This window comes from Acanthochromis polyacanthus, chromosome 8 (genome assembly GCF_021347895.1).
Source record: "Acanthochromis polyacanthus isolate Apoly-LR-REF ecotype Palm Island chromosome 8, KAUST_Apoly_ChrSc, whole genome shotgun sequence".
Lineage (NCBI taxonomy): Eukaryota > Metazoa > Chordata > Actinopteri > Pomacentridae > Acanthochromis > Acanthochromis polyacanthus.
In genome coordinates this window covers 38,516,264-38,532,466 of record NC_067120.1, presented here as the reverse complement: position 1 = coordinate 38,532,466, position 16,203 = coordinate 38,516,264, and the positions used below count along the sequence as shown (strand labels likewise).

Genomic DNA, 16,203 nt, shown 5'->3' with positions numbered 1-16,203 from the left:
TTTCTGAACTGATTATAGCTTCTCGTCTGTGAGGATTTGCTGTTTTTATGCCTTTTATTTCTTAAGCTGAAGATTTTTAGAGTTATTTTTCAATATTTCTGTAAGCTTCAGTTACTATTTAAGTCAAAATCAAACAATTGATTAACTTTTTTTAATATATTTTTTGCTTCTATGACCATAAACTGCTGTTTTTGGATTTTGCTGCTCTGAAAAACCAAACTAAATATTTAAATATGTGATTGTAGGCTCTGCAAAACTGTGATTATTTAATCATTTGTGAGAGCTTACAGTTAGAATGAGTGATTAGGAAGCAAACTGGCAGATTAGCCAGCCTACTGCACAGAGATTCAAACCTTTCAGCCTATTTCTCTGAAATAGAGCACTTTGTGCAGTGGTGTGATGCCCACCATCTTATCCTTAATATTCAGAAAACTAAAGAGATTATCTTAGACCCGAGATCAGTAGGGGACCACAGTCCTGTTGTTATACATGACTCACCCATTGAGCAGGTCAGCTCATACAAGTATCTTGGAGTTCATTTAGACAGCTCTTTTAGTTGGATTGTCCATGTGGAAAGCCCGTGTTCCCATTTGCAGCAGAGACTGTACTTCTTGCGCAGGCTAAGACTGTATGGTGTGAACAAAAACGTTATGTTTTTATTTTATCAGGCAGTACTGGAGAGTTTAATCCGCTATGGGATGTCAGCCTGGTATGGAAACCTGACTGTAAAGATGAAAAGCAAACTGGCTCGTTTGGTGCACACGGCCATGAAGGTGATGGGGAAAAATGACTACCAATCCTTGCAGTCCATTTATGAGCCAACGGTTCTAAGGCAAGCTCAGAGGATAGTGACTGAACCGTCACATATCCTTCACTCAGAATACAAGCTCCTTCCCTCAGGCAGACAGTACAGAGTCCCCAACTGCAGACTCAACCGTTTTAAGAACTCATTTGTTCCCACCTCCATCAAACTCCTAAACAATGCTGCTTAGGCCAAAGATTGTGCAATTATTTTTATTTTTAATTTTTTATAGTGTATGTTTGTGTCATGTGTGACCTTTGGGACATGTGCAATTCTGTTTTGTTTTTGTTTGTTTTTTTAGGTGTTTTATGTGAAATACTGCTTTTATGTGTTTTATGCACAATATTGTTTTTTTACGTGTCTTATGTGCAATATTGTTTTTATGTGTTTTTGTGCAATACTGGTAGCACAGCTCTGAGTCCAAGACAAATTTCCCCAAGTGGGACAATAAAGTATATTGAATTGAATTTTTGTTCAATTTCTATTGTTTATTGCTTTTATTTGATTATGGCAGTTGAAATAAACAAAAACTGAAAATGCAAAGAAAGTCTTTTATTTTAAATCAAAAAAGAAAATATAAACAATTAATCAATCAATTACTTAAGAGAAATGCCAACATGTACGAGTTTTCTGTTTTTCTCTGTTTTAAGTGTTTTTAATTAAAGATTTGTGGATGTATTTGGACACATCGTCCCACATTTTCCAGACAGAAAGCTTAATGTGGATAGAAGATGTAGAAGAAGCTCAGTGAAAGTGACATTCTTCCTGTTTTTCTTTCTTCTAATTTGCTATTATTTATATGTTTTTTTGGACAGGAAAATCCAGAATGAGCATCAACAAATGTAAGTCTTTACCACTGCAACCACCTCCTACTCACTACAAAGAGATTAAAAAACCAACACAGAGACACAAACTATCAATTTGGCACAAAACAACCACAAAGAGACACAAAACAACCACAAAGAGACACAAAACAAGCACAAAGAGACACAAAACAACCACAAACAGACTAAAAACAACCATAAATGGACCCAAACAACCACAAAGAGACACGAAACAATCACAAAGAGACACAAAGCAACTACAAGGAGACTAAAAACAACCATAAATAGACTCAAACAACCACAAAGAGATGCAAAACAATTGCAATTGTTTGAACTTTGGTTCAGGCCTGGGCGGAGTCCAGGCCTGAACCAAAGCAGACTGGGGAAGGGAAAAGTTTGGGGTTGAGTTTCCTTAATAAATTGCGTTGATTTACTTATAAATTTATGGGATTTTTGTTAATGTGAATCATTGGTTTACTGAATGTTAAATTCCCTGTTTAGTTATGTCCCGTCTAGTGTTTTGTCCATGTCAGTCTCCCCCATCCTTATGTGTGTTGGACTGATCAACCAACTTAAGTGTTCCAGGCCTGTCTTGTTTGTCAGGTCAATTGTTTTTTGTCTTGGCTCGGTTCAGTTCTGTTTGGGGGAATTTTGATTCAGTTAATTAAGATTATTTTGACCTCTTTTATGGGTCCAATTTAATGTTATTTTTTAACTTTTGTTGGCTACAATAAAAAGCCTTAAACTTTATGATTCTTTTGTCCTTTGTCCTGCCCTCGGTCCCTTACATAGCACTACCCGAGGCTGCCCAACCACGGTTTGGCGGCCGACAGAGAATGGGTCGGTAACATTGTCATAACGTTCTGTTTGTGCTCTGCCGTCCATCGTTTGGTTATTGTGAAACTAGCTCTGCAGTAAGTAGTCCTAACTGCTAGCATTACGTTGGTAATGCTTGTAATTCAGATGAAGGTAACGTTGAAGCCCGGTGTGTTTAAAGAGGGAAACATCTAAAACATGCAGGATAGTGGCCCTCTAGGAACTGAGTTTGACACCTCTGCTTATCTGCAAAACGACCCAGATTAACGCTGCTACTTTAAAAGCAAGTGTTCCATAGGCTACATGGCAGACCATGCATGTAACATTAACCTTACTATTCCTTTGCGCTAGATTTTAATTACTTGAACGCGATTAAAAACACGTTACTTTCAAAGAATGAACTCAGCTATAAGTCTTCTTTCTCCCAGATTAGTGTATTATCTAATATGGTCAGGGCTTTAACGTTACCTTCATCTGAATTACAATTACCAACGTAACGCTAGCAGTTAGCACTACTTACTGCAGAGCTAGTTTCATAATAACCAAACGATGGACGGCAGAGCACAAAGAGAACGTTATGACAATTTCAACATGGTGACCGACATTTCTGATTTGTGAAAACACATAACGACATTAATAACAGTCACTGAGCAGCAGCGTTCTACTTTCATTAAACTCTCCCGCAATCAAAACAGTCTGTCAGAAAATATTGTCCTGCGGTTCTTCTGGAGGCTGCGCACTTCCTTTGTGAGTTTTACATTCGTGTGCCGCACTTTTCTGTTGTGTTGTGAGTTTTGCATTCGTGTGTTGTACTTTTCTGTTGTGTTTGGCCTTCTGGGCCACCGTATGAGAGTGTGGCAGCAGGAAGCGGACGGACGCTCGGCGGTGGCGAGCGGATCGGCGGCTTGATTGCCGGCAAGGAGAAGCCAGACACAGGCTGTGCAGAGCATAGATATACTAGATGCCTCACGCAACTGTCCAGCATAGGCTGGCGATGCGTCAGTGCGCCGCCATCTTGGAGCGGGAGTGAAGTTGTAAACAACCAACGTCTGGTATATGCAGACAGTTTTCCGGTCATAACTTCCCTTGTAATGCATAGATTTCGACATGGTATGGCTCATTTGAAAGCTTACGAGGTCGTCTTTTGATTACACTCCCAAAGAGATGGTGTCAATCAGCACAACAAGTTTTAGGGACCCTTTTCCTGCAACTGTTTGTTGTGTTGGCCTGTTGTGATGTCAGGTTTCTCTGATCACCATGATAAGCAGCTTCTAAGTTTTATTTATTTAGTCTACTGATTATTCCTTTTTTGTGCTGCATTTCCATATGGGATTAACATCTTTGAACAATTATCTTGAAATTACGTTGAAGGTTAATATTAAGTTAATAAAAATTTTGAGGGTTTTTCTATTTTCTCATTTTCAGTGCTTTACTACTAAAGAATTTTCAAAGCTGGCACAAAGTTGGAACCATGCCTAAATTCTTAAATTTACTTGTGTTCCATGCGTGCATGAAAAAAAGCTAGATACCCTGCTGAAAAAACCAGCATGGACCAGCATGGAAATTATGCTGGTCTATGCTGGTTTTTGCTGGTATAAGCTGGTTTGATGCTGGTGAGTGCTGGTTTAGCTGGTGACCATGCTGGTGTCCCCAGCATGGACCAGCATGCAACAGCAGAGACCATCTTAAACCAGCATCAAACCTGCATAGACCAGCAAAAGCCTCACAATAACCAACATGAACCATCTTAAACCAGCATCAAACCTGCATAGACCAGCAAAAGCCTCACAATAACCAACATGAACCATCTTAAACCAGCATCAAACCAGCATAGACCAGCAAAAGCCTCACAATAACGAACATAAACCAGCATCGACCAGCAAAAACCTCACAGTAACCAGCATGAACCATCTTAAACCAGCAAACTATAATAACCAGCATAAACCATCTTAAACCAGCATGGATCAGCAACACTATAATAACCAGCATGTAACCACCATGGTTTCATGCTGGTTATAGGCAGGTTCACCAGCATGAACCTGCATATAACCCATCAAACATCAAAATTAAAATAATTGTGTAATAAAACTAAGTTAGGGAGTTTTCAATCAATTGCATTTACTTTAGTTTAGCCAAAAATGTGTGTTTTATCAAGAGACCACCAATATGGTTTTAGTCCGGTTCAATTTTTTTGAATGGAAAGGTGAGTTCATTCACAAAACAGTTTGAAAAAAACAACAGATATTTTATGAAAAATAGCTTCACATTTTATTTGTTAAACACAACTGAAATAACTTTCTGAAAATACACATTAAGATCACTTGAAGTCTTAAGATATCTCAAATATGGATGACATATTTTCCATATTTGAGGGATGATGAGGTTCCAAAATCTAGATAAATAAAGTGTACATTGACAAATGACTCATTTTGGGTGCAGAGTCTGGCTTTAAGGGAAAACAAATCAGTCCCTCTCATATGCATTGGGAAAATCACATATGTATGTTTCCTCACCTATTTTCAACACAATGCATTTCTCTACCAAGTCTTTCACAGACACAAGGCATAAAGAAGAATCAGTTCGGTGCACTCGTCTGATGTGGGACACAAATCCATAGTCTTGCCATAATGAAAAGACAGCCCCTGTGTCAAGTTTCTTCAACAAAACATATACTTCAGGGACCACATCTGTAGACACTATACTCTGTATCTCACCGTATGTACCATTAGTCAACTTGACATAACAGTCTTTCCGCCTCTTACTTCTACTGTAGTTTGCACTGGTGAAAACCAGTCCTCGATGCACCATTCTCTTATGTATATCAAGCTCCTGTGGTGGCTCTCTCTGTGCAGCAGAAAATGCAGTCTTCTCCTCCTCTGTTGTTTTCATCACTCTGCCGTTATCTAGCACTGTGCAATCTGGATAGCTTTTTGCACCTTTAAGCCTTCCATCTACAAGGCAAAACTTCTTCACATTGTCACTGACTGCAAAGTGTGTAGTGAGAATCGGTATCGACTTGAAAAGAAGAAACTTAGTGGCTACCTGCATGGCAATTGATTTTGTGCCATGCACAAGTTTTAAAAGGCATCCATTGGCGTTTTCGAAGACAAATGCAGAGTGCGCCCAGAGGGGTCCCCATAATTTCACAGATTTGCAAAGATGAGTTAAAAGATGGACGTTTGAGGTCATCTGTGCTTCACCATAAATTAACTGTACCCTTGCAACAAACTCAAAGAGCATTTCATCGGCTTTGTTGATTTCATCAAATGTGATTTGTTCCTTCAAGAGAATGAAAACACTTGAAACAAGGAGGCTTAGGTGTCTAAAGTAGCGTTGTTGAAGCACACCATTCAGCACTGGCAGGCAATAAAAGAGTAGCCAAGCACGCCACTCTGATGCTTTCCAATGCCTGCACTCTGAAAGAGGTCTGGGCAGTCGTGTTATCAGGTGAGGGGGTTTTATGCAGCTCATTCTTTTGTTGAGTACCTGCATAGTAGTAGGGCTTCCATTGTAATAAGGTTGATTGGAGGAGTGCAAAAAGAGCTCAGTAAGCTGTCGAACAACACCAAGCAACACTGCATGCATGTAGTCAGGGATAAAACCCCATACGATATCAAAGTACGGCATGTTGATGAGAGGTGACGGACCCTTCACTCCCCTGACACTTTTGTGTTGTTCAACAGCCATTTCCATGTCAGCCAACATGTCTTTGCTCTCTCGTTCAGGGTATTCGGCAGTTACTGTGTACTTCACCTGCTTCTCCACTAATGTGCCTGGGTGTAAGCAAAAACCACATCCAAAATATCCATTAAACTGAGTTGTGTTTTGCATGGCAGGTCTTGCCTTAGAGTCGACACAACAACACAATCCAATCACTTTGCTGTTTTGACGGTCACCATTTTTATCCCAAACCACTCCCGTACTGGCTAATGTATTTGCCTGTTCAACAAAGGGTTTGAGAAAAATGGGCATGACTGGCTCATGGGCACCAAACCAGAGGCCTGCAAGAATAACATTTTTAAACCGTATTTTGGGAGGCAGCTCATTGAGATGTAACTGGATAGGCCAAATTGAAAATTTTGAAGATTTGAAAACAGGGCTCCCATCCGAGTTAAAATTAAAAGAGAAATTGTTTGGATTTGACAAAATTCTGTGAGGTTTTGACATTTTTTTGTACATTTCACCATCATAAATGTCTGCAATAACCTCATGTTCTTGTGACCTTTCATGTCTGTAATTTAGGTTCATTTGAATTTCAGGACTTTCAAGTTGAGTTCTGATTTGAGGGGCGATTGGAATATCAATAAAAAAACTTGCATTGTTGAGTGTACTAATTTCAATTGGCGATTCACAGTTGGGGCATAACAATACACCATGTATGTCTTTTTGCATACCCAGATATATCTTGCAGGACTTGCAATAGTAGTGGAAATTAACCAAATCTGAATTATTTTTAAAACATTTGTTGAACAAGTATTTTGATCTTGGCAAAATTTCCTTTCCAAATAGTGTATTTATGAGTGTCAGCAAATCCTCAAGTTGAGTTCCAGTGATGTTGTGTTTTGCAGCATGGCTCATCACCATGAGCAATGCCTCTGCTTTTGTTGTCCCAGCTGGTGAAATGACAGTGTCCATGTCTTGATCACGTATTCTTGGCCTGAAGGGGTCAGTATCCACAGAAGCCTCAGAGAAGGTATCCAGTAACTGAAAAATAGAAATTTTGTGCGTTATAACACAATAAAGTCAAGGTGTTTGTGAAGGCTCTCGTTAGTCTGGAAGGTTTTCATGTTAGAAAATATTATTCATCAACTGCATTTAAAAAAAGAACAACATTTATGTTGTTTCAATTCACTCTCAGAATCTTCAAGCGTAAGTAAGAAAAGATTTTTTTTCCCCCCAGAAAAACAAAAATATAGATATAAAAAGGCATAATTGGGTAATTGACAATTTTCTGTTTTGTTGCCAGGACACCGAAGCTGAATGAGAGACATTAGGATTGTTTATATCTCTGGAGATCCCTGCTTTTTTTGGTCTCAACACCATGTTATAGATTGGTGAACAGTTTAAATGAGGGCCACACCCTCTGTTTACACTCTGCAACCTGGGTGTTTCTTCACCCAGATGGCAAAGAGTGAATCAAAACATCCACAATTTTATTATTTTATATAAAACGGAAAGGTGAAATCCAGCAATCTTATTGGCTGTTGACTGTTGTTTAATGAGCGTATACAACAACAAAAGCCTTATCACAGAATATCACTTCGCTGAAGGGACGCTATAACGTTTACATGACTTGTGATTGAAGCTGAAGTTAATGCTAAAAGGTGGAACTATTTTTCTCAACGAAGTTATATTAGATTGCTTTTTTCTGTTTGGCTAAAAGACTGATTAGTGCAGTCTTTGTTCATATTACTATTGTTGGTGAGCGTTTTATATAAGCAATATACTACTCTAGGCTGTGGTATACAGCCAGTATATCACGGCTATCTACGCCCCGTTGCTTTATTGTCCAGTTGACAATTACATTTTAAAATAAATTCTACAATTAAGTTGCACTAAAATTTTCAATGGGGTGGTAATCAAAAAAGTCATTAAACTTTAAAACATATAGTTTTCACTTCCACAGGACTGAATTAAATAAAGACGGGGCAAAATTAAAGGACTGAATTTAAATAAAGACAGGGGGCAAAAAGTGATTTAATGACTTTTACCTGAAAACAAATGTTATTTTACAAATTTGATTTTCTTACACAAAGGTCAAAAATCAGAACAAAATTATGTCTTCAAAGTTCCCTCCTTTACAAAAGTTGCTCAAATTAAGCACTGTCGACATAAAGCCTCTGTTGAGCCAAAGTCGGTCCTTTGGCTTATTTTATTTTGTTTTTAATTCATTGAGTTTATTTGATCAGGACCAGTATGCTGTATAATTTTATGTTACACAACAACATTTTAGCCAAGACTAATTCGCTCAACATCCTTTTATGTCGAGTGAAACCCACCGCAGCACGCTAGTTCAATGTATTAAGCCCCTATAGGAGTGCCTAAAAGTGATGATCTTGGAGCAACCTGACACAAATCCTGGACTGATATAAATTTAACCTAAAGTCAGCCGCAATGTCCAATTCAAATATGTACATGTATAGGAGAAATACAGTCCTGTGATAAAGCCATTTCCTCTAAGTATACAAACTTCAGTTGCATCTGGCAGACGTCCAACTACACATCCTCCTGCACAAAAATTAGTTTTGTGCACGCAGAATTTAATTATCAAATACATCCTCCCAACCTTAAAACTTTTCATTACCCAAAAACACAGCCTAACTACGTACTTTGCACATTTTTGTACTGCTTCAGCTTAAACAGTTCAGTGAATATGTGCTTTGTGTGTTGTAAATCATTGTCAGTAACGTGCGTTTTAATGATGGAAAAAAATAAAAAACTGTTTTTGTAACTCGTTCGAGGTGATCGAGCACCCGTTAACTACCAGGCATCTTGTCCGGAGTCCTGTGTATGTAAAACCATAAACTGCGGGAGGGTGAAATGCCAGGGATTTAGAAACCTCAGAGACGGACCGTGCATCAGAGATTGACACAGTGTTGCTTTAACCTGTGAATCTATTCGCTTTTACTTTACAGCAGGAACTGTCACACTCATACTATTCATACTATTGCTGCACTAAAATCGATTTTGATGCACTATGCAGAGCAATATAAAGAGATTTGAGGCATTAGTTATTTATTTTAAGTGTTTCTTTTTTTTTATTCCAAATTAACAATTGTCATATTAAATTTAAAAGCAGTGGCTAGTGTTGAAAGGACCTACAAAGAACAGGATTTGTTATGCTACTTTGACAAAAAACTCACCGATTCATCCTCACTGTTAAAAGACGATGTGTGGTTATCTTCAGGAAGAGAGTCAGGCTGGGGAAAGACAGTGTTAAAATTTGCTTTAGACAACCTTAAGCAATTTCATTTAGTGTGATATTTGATTACGACTACTCAAGACCAGCCATCACAATAATTAATTTCATAAAGTGTGGAGTTTCATTAAGGCAAAATCCAAGTCTATAAATAAGTCATAATTTTTTTTTTAATCAACACTGAATTACCATTTATTGCAAAATGGTGAACTATTTGAGGGAAAAAAAAAAACAAGACTTCCACTCAGAAACAAAGCAATGTGGTGTGCTCAATAGAATGTTAGGATCAAGAATGTAATTCGCCCTATTCACATTCCCCACAATGCACTGCGCCATGCCCATTATCCGGTTTTGAAGCGGCAATGCTAAAGATGGCAATTGTATAGCAATTAAAATCAACATTAACATTAAAACTGACATAGCACCATTTTAATTGCATTTGCAGAACAATGCTTTTGTCTTGATCTTTTTTTTTGGACTGCCCAAGATTTTGGCCTCGTTGTGTGTAAACTATGGGTAATGGTGTCAGGAGGAGGCCACAGTTTGTAGGAAAAGTGACTCACAACATCATCATCGCTGTCTGTCATCGGGGCCTGGCCGTCCTCTCCAGCGATGGACTCTTCATTTTGGACAGGCTGGAAGATATTACATGTGTAAGGCATTTACTTATTTCATCTCATCATGTCCAGATTTTGGCCTCGTTGTGTGTAAACTATGGGTAATGGTGTCAGGAGGAGGCCACAGTTTGTAGGAAAAGTGACTCACAACATCATCATCGCTGTCTGTCATCGGGGCCTGGCCGTCCTCTCCAGCGATGGACTCTTCATTTTGGACAGGCTGGAAGATATTACATGTGTAAGGCATTTACTTATTTCATCTCATCATGTCCAGATTTTGGCCTCGTTGTGTGTAAACTATGGGTAATGGTGTCAGGAGGAGGCCACAGTTTGTAGGAAAAGTGACTCACAACATCATCATCGCTGTCTGTCATCGGGGCCTGGCCGTCCTCTCCAGCGATGGACTCTTCATTTTGGACAGGCTGGAAGATATTACATGTGTAAGGCATTTACTTATTTCATCTCATCATGTCCAGATTTTGGCCTCGTTGTGTGTAAACTATGGGTAATGGTGTCAGGAGGAGGCCACAGTTTGTAGGAAAAGTGACTCACAACATCATCATCGCTGTCTGTCATCGGGGCCTGGCCGTCCTCTCCAGCGATGGAATCTTCATTTTGGACAGGCTGGAAGATATTACATGTGTAAGGCATTTACTTATTTCATCTCATCATGTCCAGATTTTGGCCTCGTTGTGTGTAAACTATGGGTAATGGTGTCAATAGGGTGTTTTTAGTTAAAGCAGACACTACATTTCTGTCTGTGTGATTATCAAAAAATCCAGATCACACTCGATGGTTATTTTTTTTAGGGCTGCAGTAAACGCTTATTTTGATCATGGATTAATCTGTTCAATAATTTTACGATTGATGGAGCAATCGCTTGACTGTAAAAAATGTGAACATGTGGTATTTCTGACAAAATCTGAACAACATGAAGATTAAATTATGCCATTTCAGGCATTGTGAAAGAAGTAATTTTACAACAAAAAAATTTGGTTATAATGTATTCAGTTAGTGCATTAGCGTTACATTTATTTCATGTCATTCTATAAAACCTTTAAACTTGCATGCAATCGGAATCCTCGCTCTATTTGTAAGTACACAAATGAACAAGAAACAATCTTGCCCCAAACTAGGCACTGGCCCTGCTGGTGAGCAGCAACGTGATTGGCTGCAGCGCGAGGTAAAACAAAAACCAGGAAGTAGCGCCGAGCGCGCACTGAGGCTACGAGGGCCGTGACAAAGCAACAGAAACAGTGTAGCTTGAGGACCAACGCGTAGATACGACTATGATTGATTTTGGGACAAAACATAACCTGGGGGATACGTGTTGTGGCAAAAACCAAACCGGAAGTAGCCGCCTCTTCACCCAATCAGGTACGAGTTAATGCCCTCCGTGAGTTTTCTCCAGTCGTTTTTTTCTGCAGCGAGGCCAGATGGATATTGTACAGAACTGAACTCCAGTTTAAGTTCTGTACATATCCAAAATCTTCTCTCAAATAAAAACTTGCATTACACTTGGTGTTGTCTTGAGTAAACAATTATCGATTACTAAATTAGTTGACAATTATTTTAACAATCAATAAATCACAATCAATTTGATTAGTTGTTTTGGCCCTAATTTTTTTTTTTTTTTTTTTTTTTGCCAAATTCCAAGTGGTTCACTTGCTTTTTCAGGCCATTTTCAGGCCAGTATTTCTTTGAAAAAAAATCTATTTCAATAAACCAACAAAAAATTGTATCAAATTAATCTTTCAATTTCGCCTTGTGTACTATAAGTTCTTTAGATGGATTGATTTATTGTATTGTATTGTATTGCATTGATTTTTAAAATGTGTTTTTAACTTGGCACAGGTCAATTCTTGGGCCCATCTTAAAGTGATTCGCTCTGAAGAACCTACCTAAGCAACAAAGTTTATATGATCAAATCTGAATGAAATGTGTACTTACATTTGGCTTTTTTTTTGCTCTTTCAGGCACCTGTACTTTGTTGTCAGGCTCCAAGTACAGTTTGTACTTTCGTTTAGGCATCCTTAAAGGAAGAAATACAGTGTGAGAAAGTTATTACCCCATTAGTCAAATGTGCAGGTTATATATCAAAAACAAAGACCTTGAGTAAAAAAATACAACAACATTTTCCAGAGGTCACATATGGGACAGGACAAATGATGTAAGAGAAGCTGCTTTGCTCAAATTACACAAAATAGAACTTTTCACCTCTCTATCATAAAAGTTAGATTTGGGCAGTGATGACTAAAAGTTGACCGATGCACAGATTCCTCCTCCTGAGCTGTGGATCTCTGTAGTTCATCCAGAGTCATCCTGGACCTCTGGGCTGCTCCCTTCCCTTCCCTTGTACAGCTGTAGGTTTAGCAGCACCATAGTGTTTTAGTTTTTGCATTAGTTTCCATTGGTTTCAATGAAAGACCTTAAGGACCATCATTGCACAACTGAGAGTAAATTTGGAGGACTCTATTTAGTCATTAGGTCAACATTTGATCATTGAGAATCGATCAGTGTTGTATAAAGTACTGAAAAAATCTACTTGAGTGGAAGTACATACCGAAGTATAAAAGTACTCGAGTCAAAGTACAAAGTCTCCCATGAGAATTTTACTTGAGTCAAAGTAAAAAAGTACAGCATAACTTTTCTACTCAAGTATCAAAAGTACTCAAGTAAATTTACTCTGAGTAAAAGTAAAAGTCCAAGTCAAAGTACAAAATATAATATTTTTTTATTGAGGCAAATTACAGCCAAACAATTTGGCTGGAATAGCACAATGAATAGGGCTGGGTGAGATGACCAAAAGAGGAAATCTCAATTTTTTTTTCACTCATTTTGGATAAATATGATTTTAATAAAATGTTTTAAGGAACGTTTTTTCAAAAATATTTGGTTTATTCAAATAACTTGTGCAAACAATGCCAAAATGTGGAAACAAAAAAAAAAAGTGCAAAGAGATGCAACATAACTGACGTTTACTCTACATTCAATAATTTTGTAGAGTCTGAGATTTCCTGCAAGAACATCGAGCCGTCAACTGACTCTGGTTTAAATAATAAGTTTGGTGAGTTGGGTTTGAACAATGGGACAAGTTCACAGCACCAGAGGCCGGTACAGGTGTCAACAAAAATGTCACCAATTCAAAAAATTTGTGGTTCATCCTTAGAAGGAGCTGATTTTCAAAGTTCTTGCTAGAAAAGTACTTAAGTAAAAGTAGCAGTAACTAAGTAGCTTCTTGAAAATGTAGTGGAGTAAAAGTACATTTTTTTATTCAGAAATGTAGTGGGGTAAAAGTAAAAAGTCATGAAGAAAAAAAGGACTCAAGTAAAGTACAAGTACTGCCAAATTATACTTAAGTACTGTACTTAAGTATTATTACTTCATTACTATACAACACTGGAATCGATACAGTGCCCAGTCTCCTTAGACTGAAGGTTCATTTACTTTTCCCACCCCCTTCTGTCATTGTTTGCACGTAATCCCCAATAAAAATTGAAAAAATGTAAATGTCTGGGTGTTTTTAGTTAAAAAAGACACTGTACTTTCATCTGTGTGAATTTGAAAAAGTTCAGATCATGTTTGTGATTTTACACACTAATTTCAAAAGGTTCACATACTTTTTCACCCAACTGTATTGGAAACCTCACCATAAAACGTCATTTTTGTCTACCTTTAGTCAACATCTCCATGGAGACAAATAGGCTAGAGAAACAATTCTATGAAGAAACACAAAAGTAACAACAAAAAAGGGTCAAAATGTGCGACAGCATTATATTTATATTACAGGCCTGCAACTGTTTCTACTTTGATCGAAGCCTATTAAATTGCTCCACTTGAACTGGCTCTCTTTGCTCTTCTCAGTTTTTTTGACCTTTTTTCTAACACAAGCACATACAACTTGCACATAAACATATAAATACCATTTGACGAAAGCGTTATTTTTACATTTGCCTGTAAATAACATAGATCTTCCAGAATATGTTAAGAATGTCCAAGAAGTGTGTGAAATCACAACTTTTTTTTTTTTAAGAAAACTTTTTTATAATTGCAGACCAGCTTCTTGTACGTCATTAGTATTTTGATCTTTAGCTCCTTCAAATATCAGATTCAAGTCAGGACTCTGTCTCCACTGCAAACATTGTTCATGTCTTGCAAAAATGTCTTCACCATTTTTGCAGTGTTTTTGCACAGAAATGTCCAGGAAGTGGCCATAATTACATTCTTTGGCTGTCATGTTACCACATTACAAACTACTAATTATATCATCTTCTCATATTTACCGGTATGTCAGTATTTTAGAACGAAATACCGACATTTTGGGACAGGGATAGAGCACGAGCGCTTCTTGCTGTTGGGGCGCACGAGCGCTTCTTGCTGTTGGGGACAGGTGCTCGTGCGGCGTCTAGATTTTGCACACGACTCTAAAAACGTCACCCGGGAGCCCTGAAAGCAACGACACCAGGCTGCGCTGAATTTATATTTTCTCCTCCAGTACATTTCAAAATGTTTGCCTACGTGCGGTATGTGGACGACGGGTGCAAGGAGATTGTACCGACAACCGACATAAAAGATTTTGATCCACAGAGCCCGGAAAAAATTTACTGGGTCCGGTGGAAAGAGGACTTTTTTAAGGGCCAGATACTGATGGTCAACGGTAAGTTGATTCCACGGTTAACTTAGACACTCAATTTTCAAGACTCACTTGCTTCAACTGCTTTTAAATTGGACTATTTGACTAAAAAAAACTATATTTACACTAAACAAAGAGACCAACAAGAGAAGGAGGTACAAAGAAGACGTGCTTAACGTTAATGTAACGTTAATGTAATGTAATAGAAAGAAGCTGTGATGTATTTGAAAGAGATCAGGATGGGATAAAATAAGTTTTCTCCTTTTCAGGCACAATAAGGTTGTAATATGATTCATTTTTTGTTCCTTTGTTTTTATTTTGAATTTGCCTGAAATAAAGATTGATTGCTTGACGCAGCGGGCTTAGGCTAGCCTAAATTAAGCTAACGTTAGCTTCTAGATTGTTCTAACGTTAGTAAAACGGCCACAAAACCGCAAGCTAGTACGTACGGTGTAATAGTAGGCTACTTGTGTTCATATCTTTTACCGGTTACACACACAGTTTTAAATCTTGAACACGTTTTGTCATTACTCAAGTTTACACTAAAGTTCATATTCATCCATAGAATTCGTGTTAAAAGCAACGGTTCAGACCACACTTACTACTAAAGAGCCCTATGGACACAAGTGGTATTACCCCAAAAACAACAACACAACAGAAATGACAACAAAAACGCTTACCTTCTGTCTTTAGATTCCAGAGAGAAGATTGAGGAGGAAATTCGTGGAGGCAAGCGCGTGCGGGTCCCTCGCTTGAAGGATTCAAGCCCGTCACCACCACCGCGAACGACGGAGACCCAAGATGCACGGCAAAAACAAGTGAAGTTTCAAAACTGTCGTTAGTTTTTCTGGTGGAAAACTAGTGTTTTGGTTTTTTTTTTCTCAGCTGTTTAAATCCCTTGGGTAATCCAAAACATAGCTAGCTACTTCAAATGCAACTCTCGATCTGTCCTTCTTCTTCATCTGTTCAATTGACCTTATTCAGCCCCGCCCATTTTCGATAGGCGGGACTTCCGGCGTGGTGTAACCCGCTTCCTGTAAGCCTTGATGGCAGTGTTAACCAATGGAGAAGTTATGTGGGAAGAAACGAAAGTAGCTTTAAAAAAAACAATCGTAGATGGAGTTTTCCTCATCCACAGATAATTACAGACTGGGAGATGACATGAGAAAGTGGCTACAGGTCAGGTATGGCAATTTTTTTTCTATTTTGTGTTGTTTCTTGGCGTGAATGGATCGGCTATTAAGACAGTAATAACAAGAGAACCTGGTGTTTTTATCTTTGGAAGCAGGAGAGGATCAGGGCTTCTTTATGTTGTTGTTTGATTTCATCAAGTTTACTAAACTTTAGCTCCAATGTGTGACAAGATTTGGAAAGTTTGCGGCTCGGCAGAAGCATGTGGCTCATTTGCATATGTAGCTAATCGACAGGGCGCTGTTTCTCTACATTTAAAGTCTTTCATTTAATCAATGTTTGCTCTTCTCTTTACAAAATTAAGTCAAGGTATAGTCCAGGAGCTGGTTTAGTCCAGGTTCAGTCCTCGTTTAGTCCAGGTTTAGTCCTGGTTTGGCAAAGTTATGTTTATCCTCCGCTGT

The 16,203-nt window shown here is 38.3% G+C and overlaps 2 protein-coding genes across 27 annotated transcripts in view; both read right to left on the bottom strand.

The window, feature by feature from the left end:
- The window catches only part of LOC110951151 (carbohydrate sulfotransferase 8-like), a 118,365-nt gene that overhangs the window by 61,987 nt on the left and 40,175 nt on the right, over positions 1-16,203 (bottom strand). The gene's annotated exons all lie outside the window — the stretch shown is intronic.
- On the bottom strand, positions 3,975-15,469 carry LOC127535044 (uncharacterized). 16 transcript variants are annotated; one of them, XM_051951802.1, is made up of 7 exons: positions 15,292-15,469; positions 11,929-12,010; positions 10,329-10,400; positions 10,127-10,198; positions 9,925-9,996; positions 9,306-9,362; positions 3,975-7,146 (listed from the first exon to the last, which is right to left on the bottom strand). In XM_051951802.1, exons 2-7 carry the CDS (start codon positions 12,007-12,009, stop codon positions 4,906-4,908), a joined length of 2,595 nt encoding a protein of 864 aa, XP_051807762.1. In that variant the 5' UTR covers position 12,010; positions 15,292-15,469; the 3' UTR covers positions 3,975-4,905. The 16 variants fall into 16 exon arrangements, with proteins under 16 accessions (XP_051807762.1, XP_051807765.1, XP_051807766.1 ...); XM_051951805.1 differs by lacking the exon at positions 9,925-9,996; XM_051951806.1 differs by lacking the exon at positions 10,127-10,198.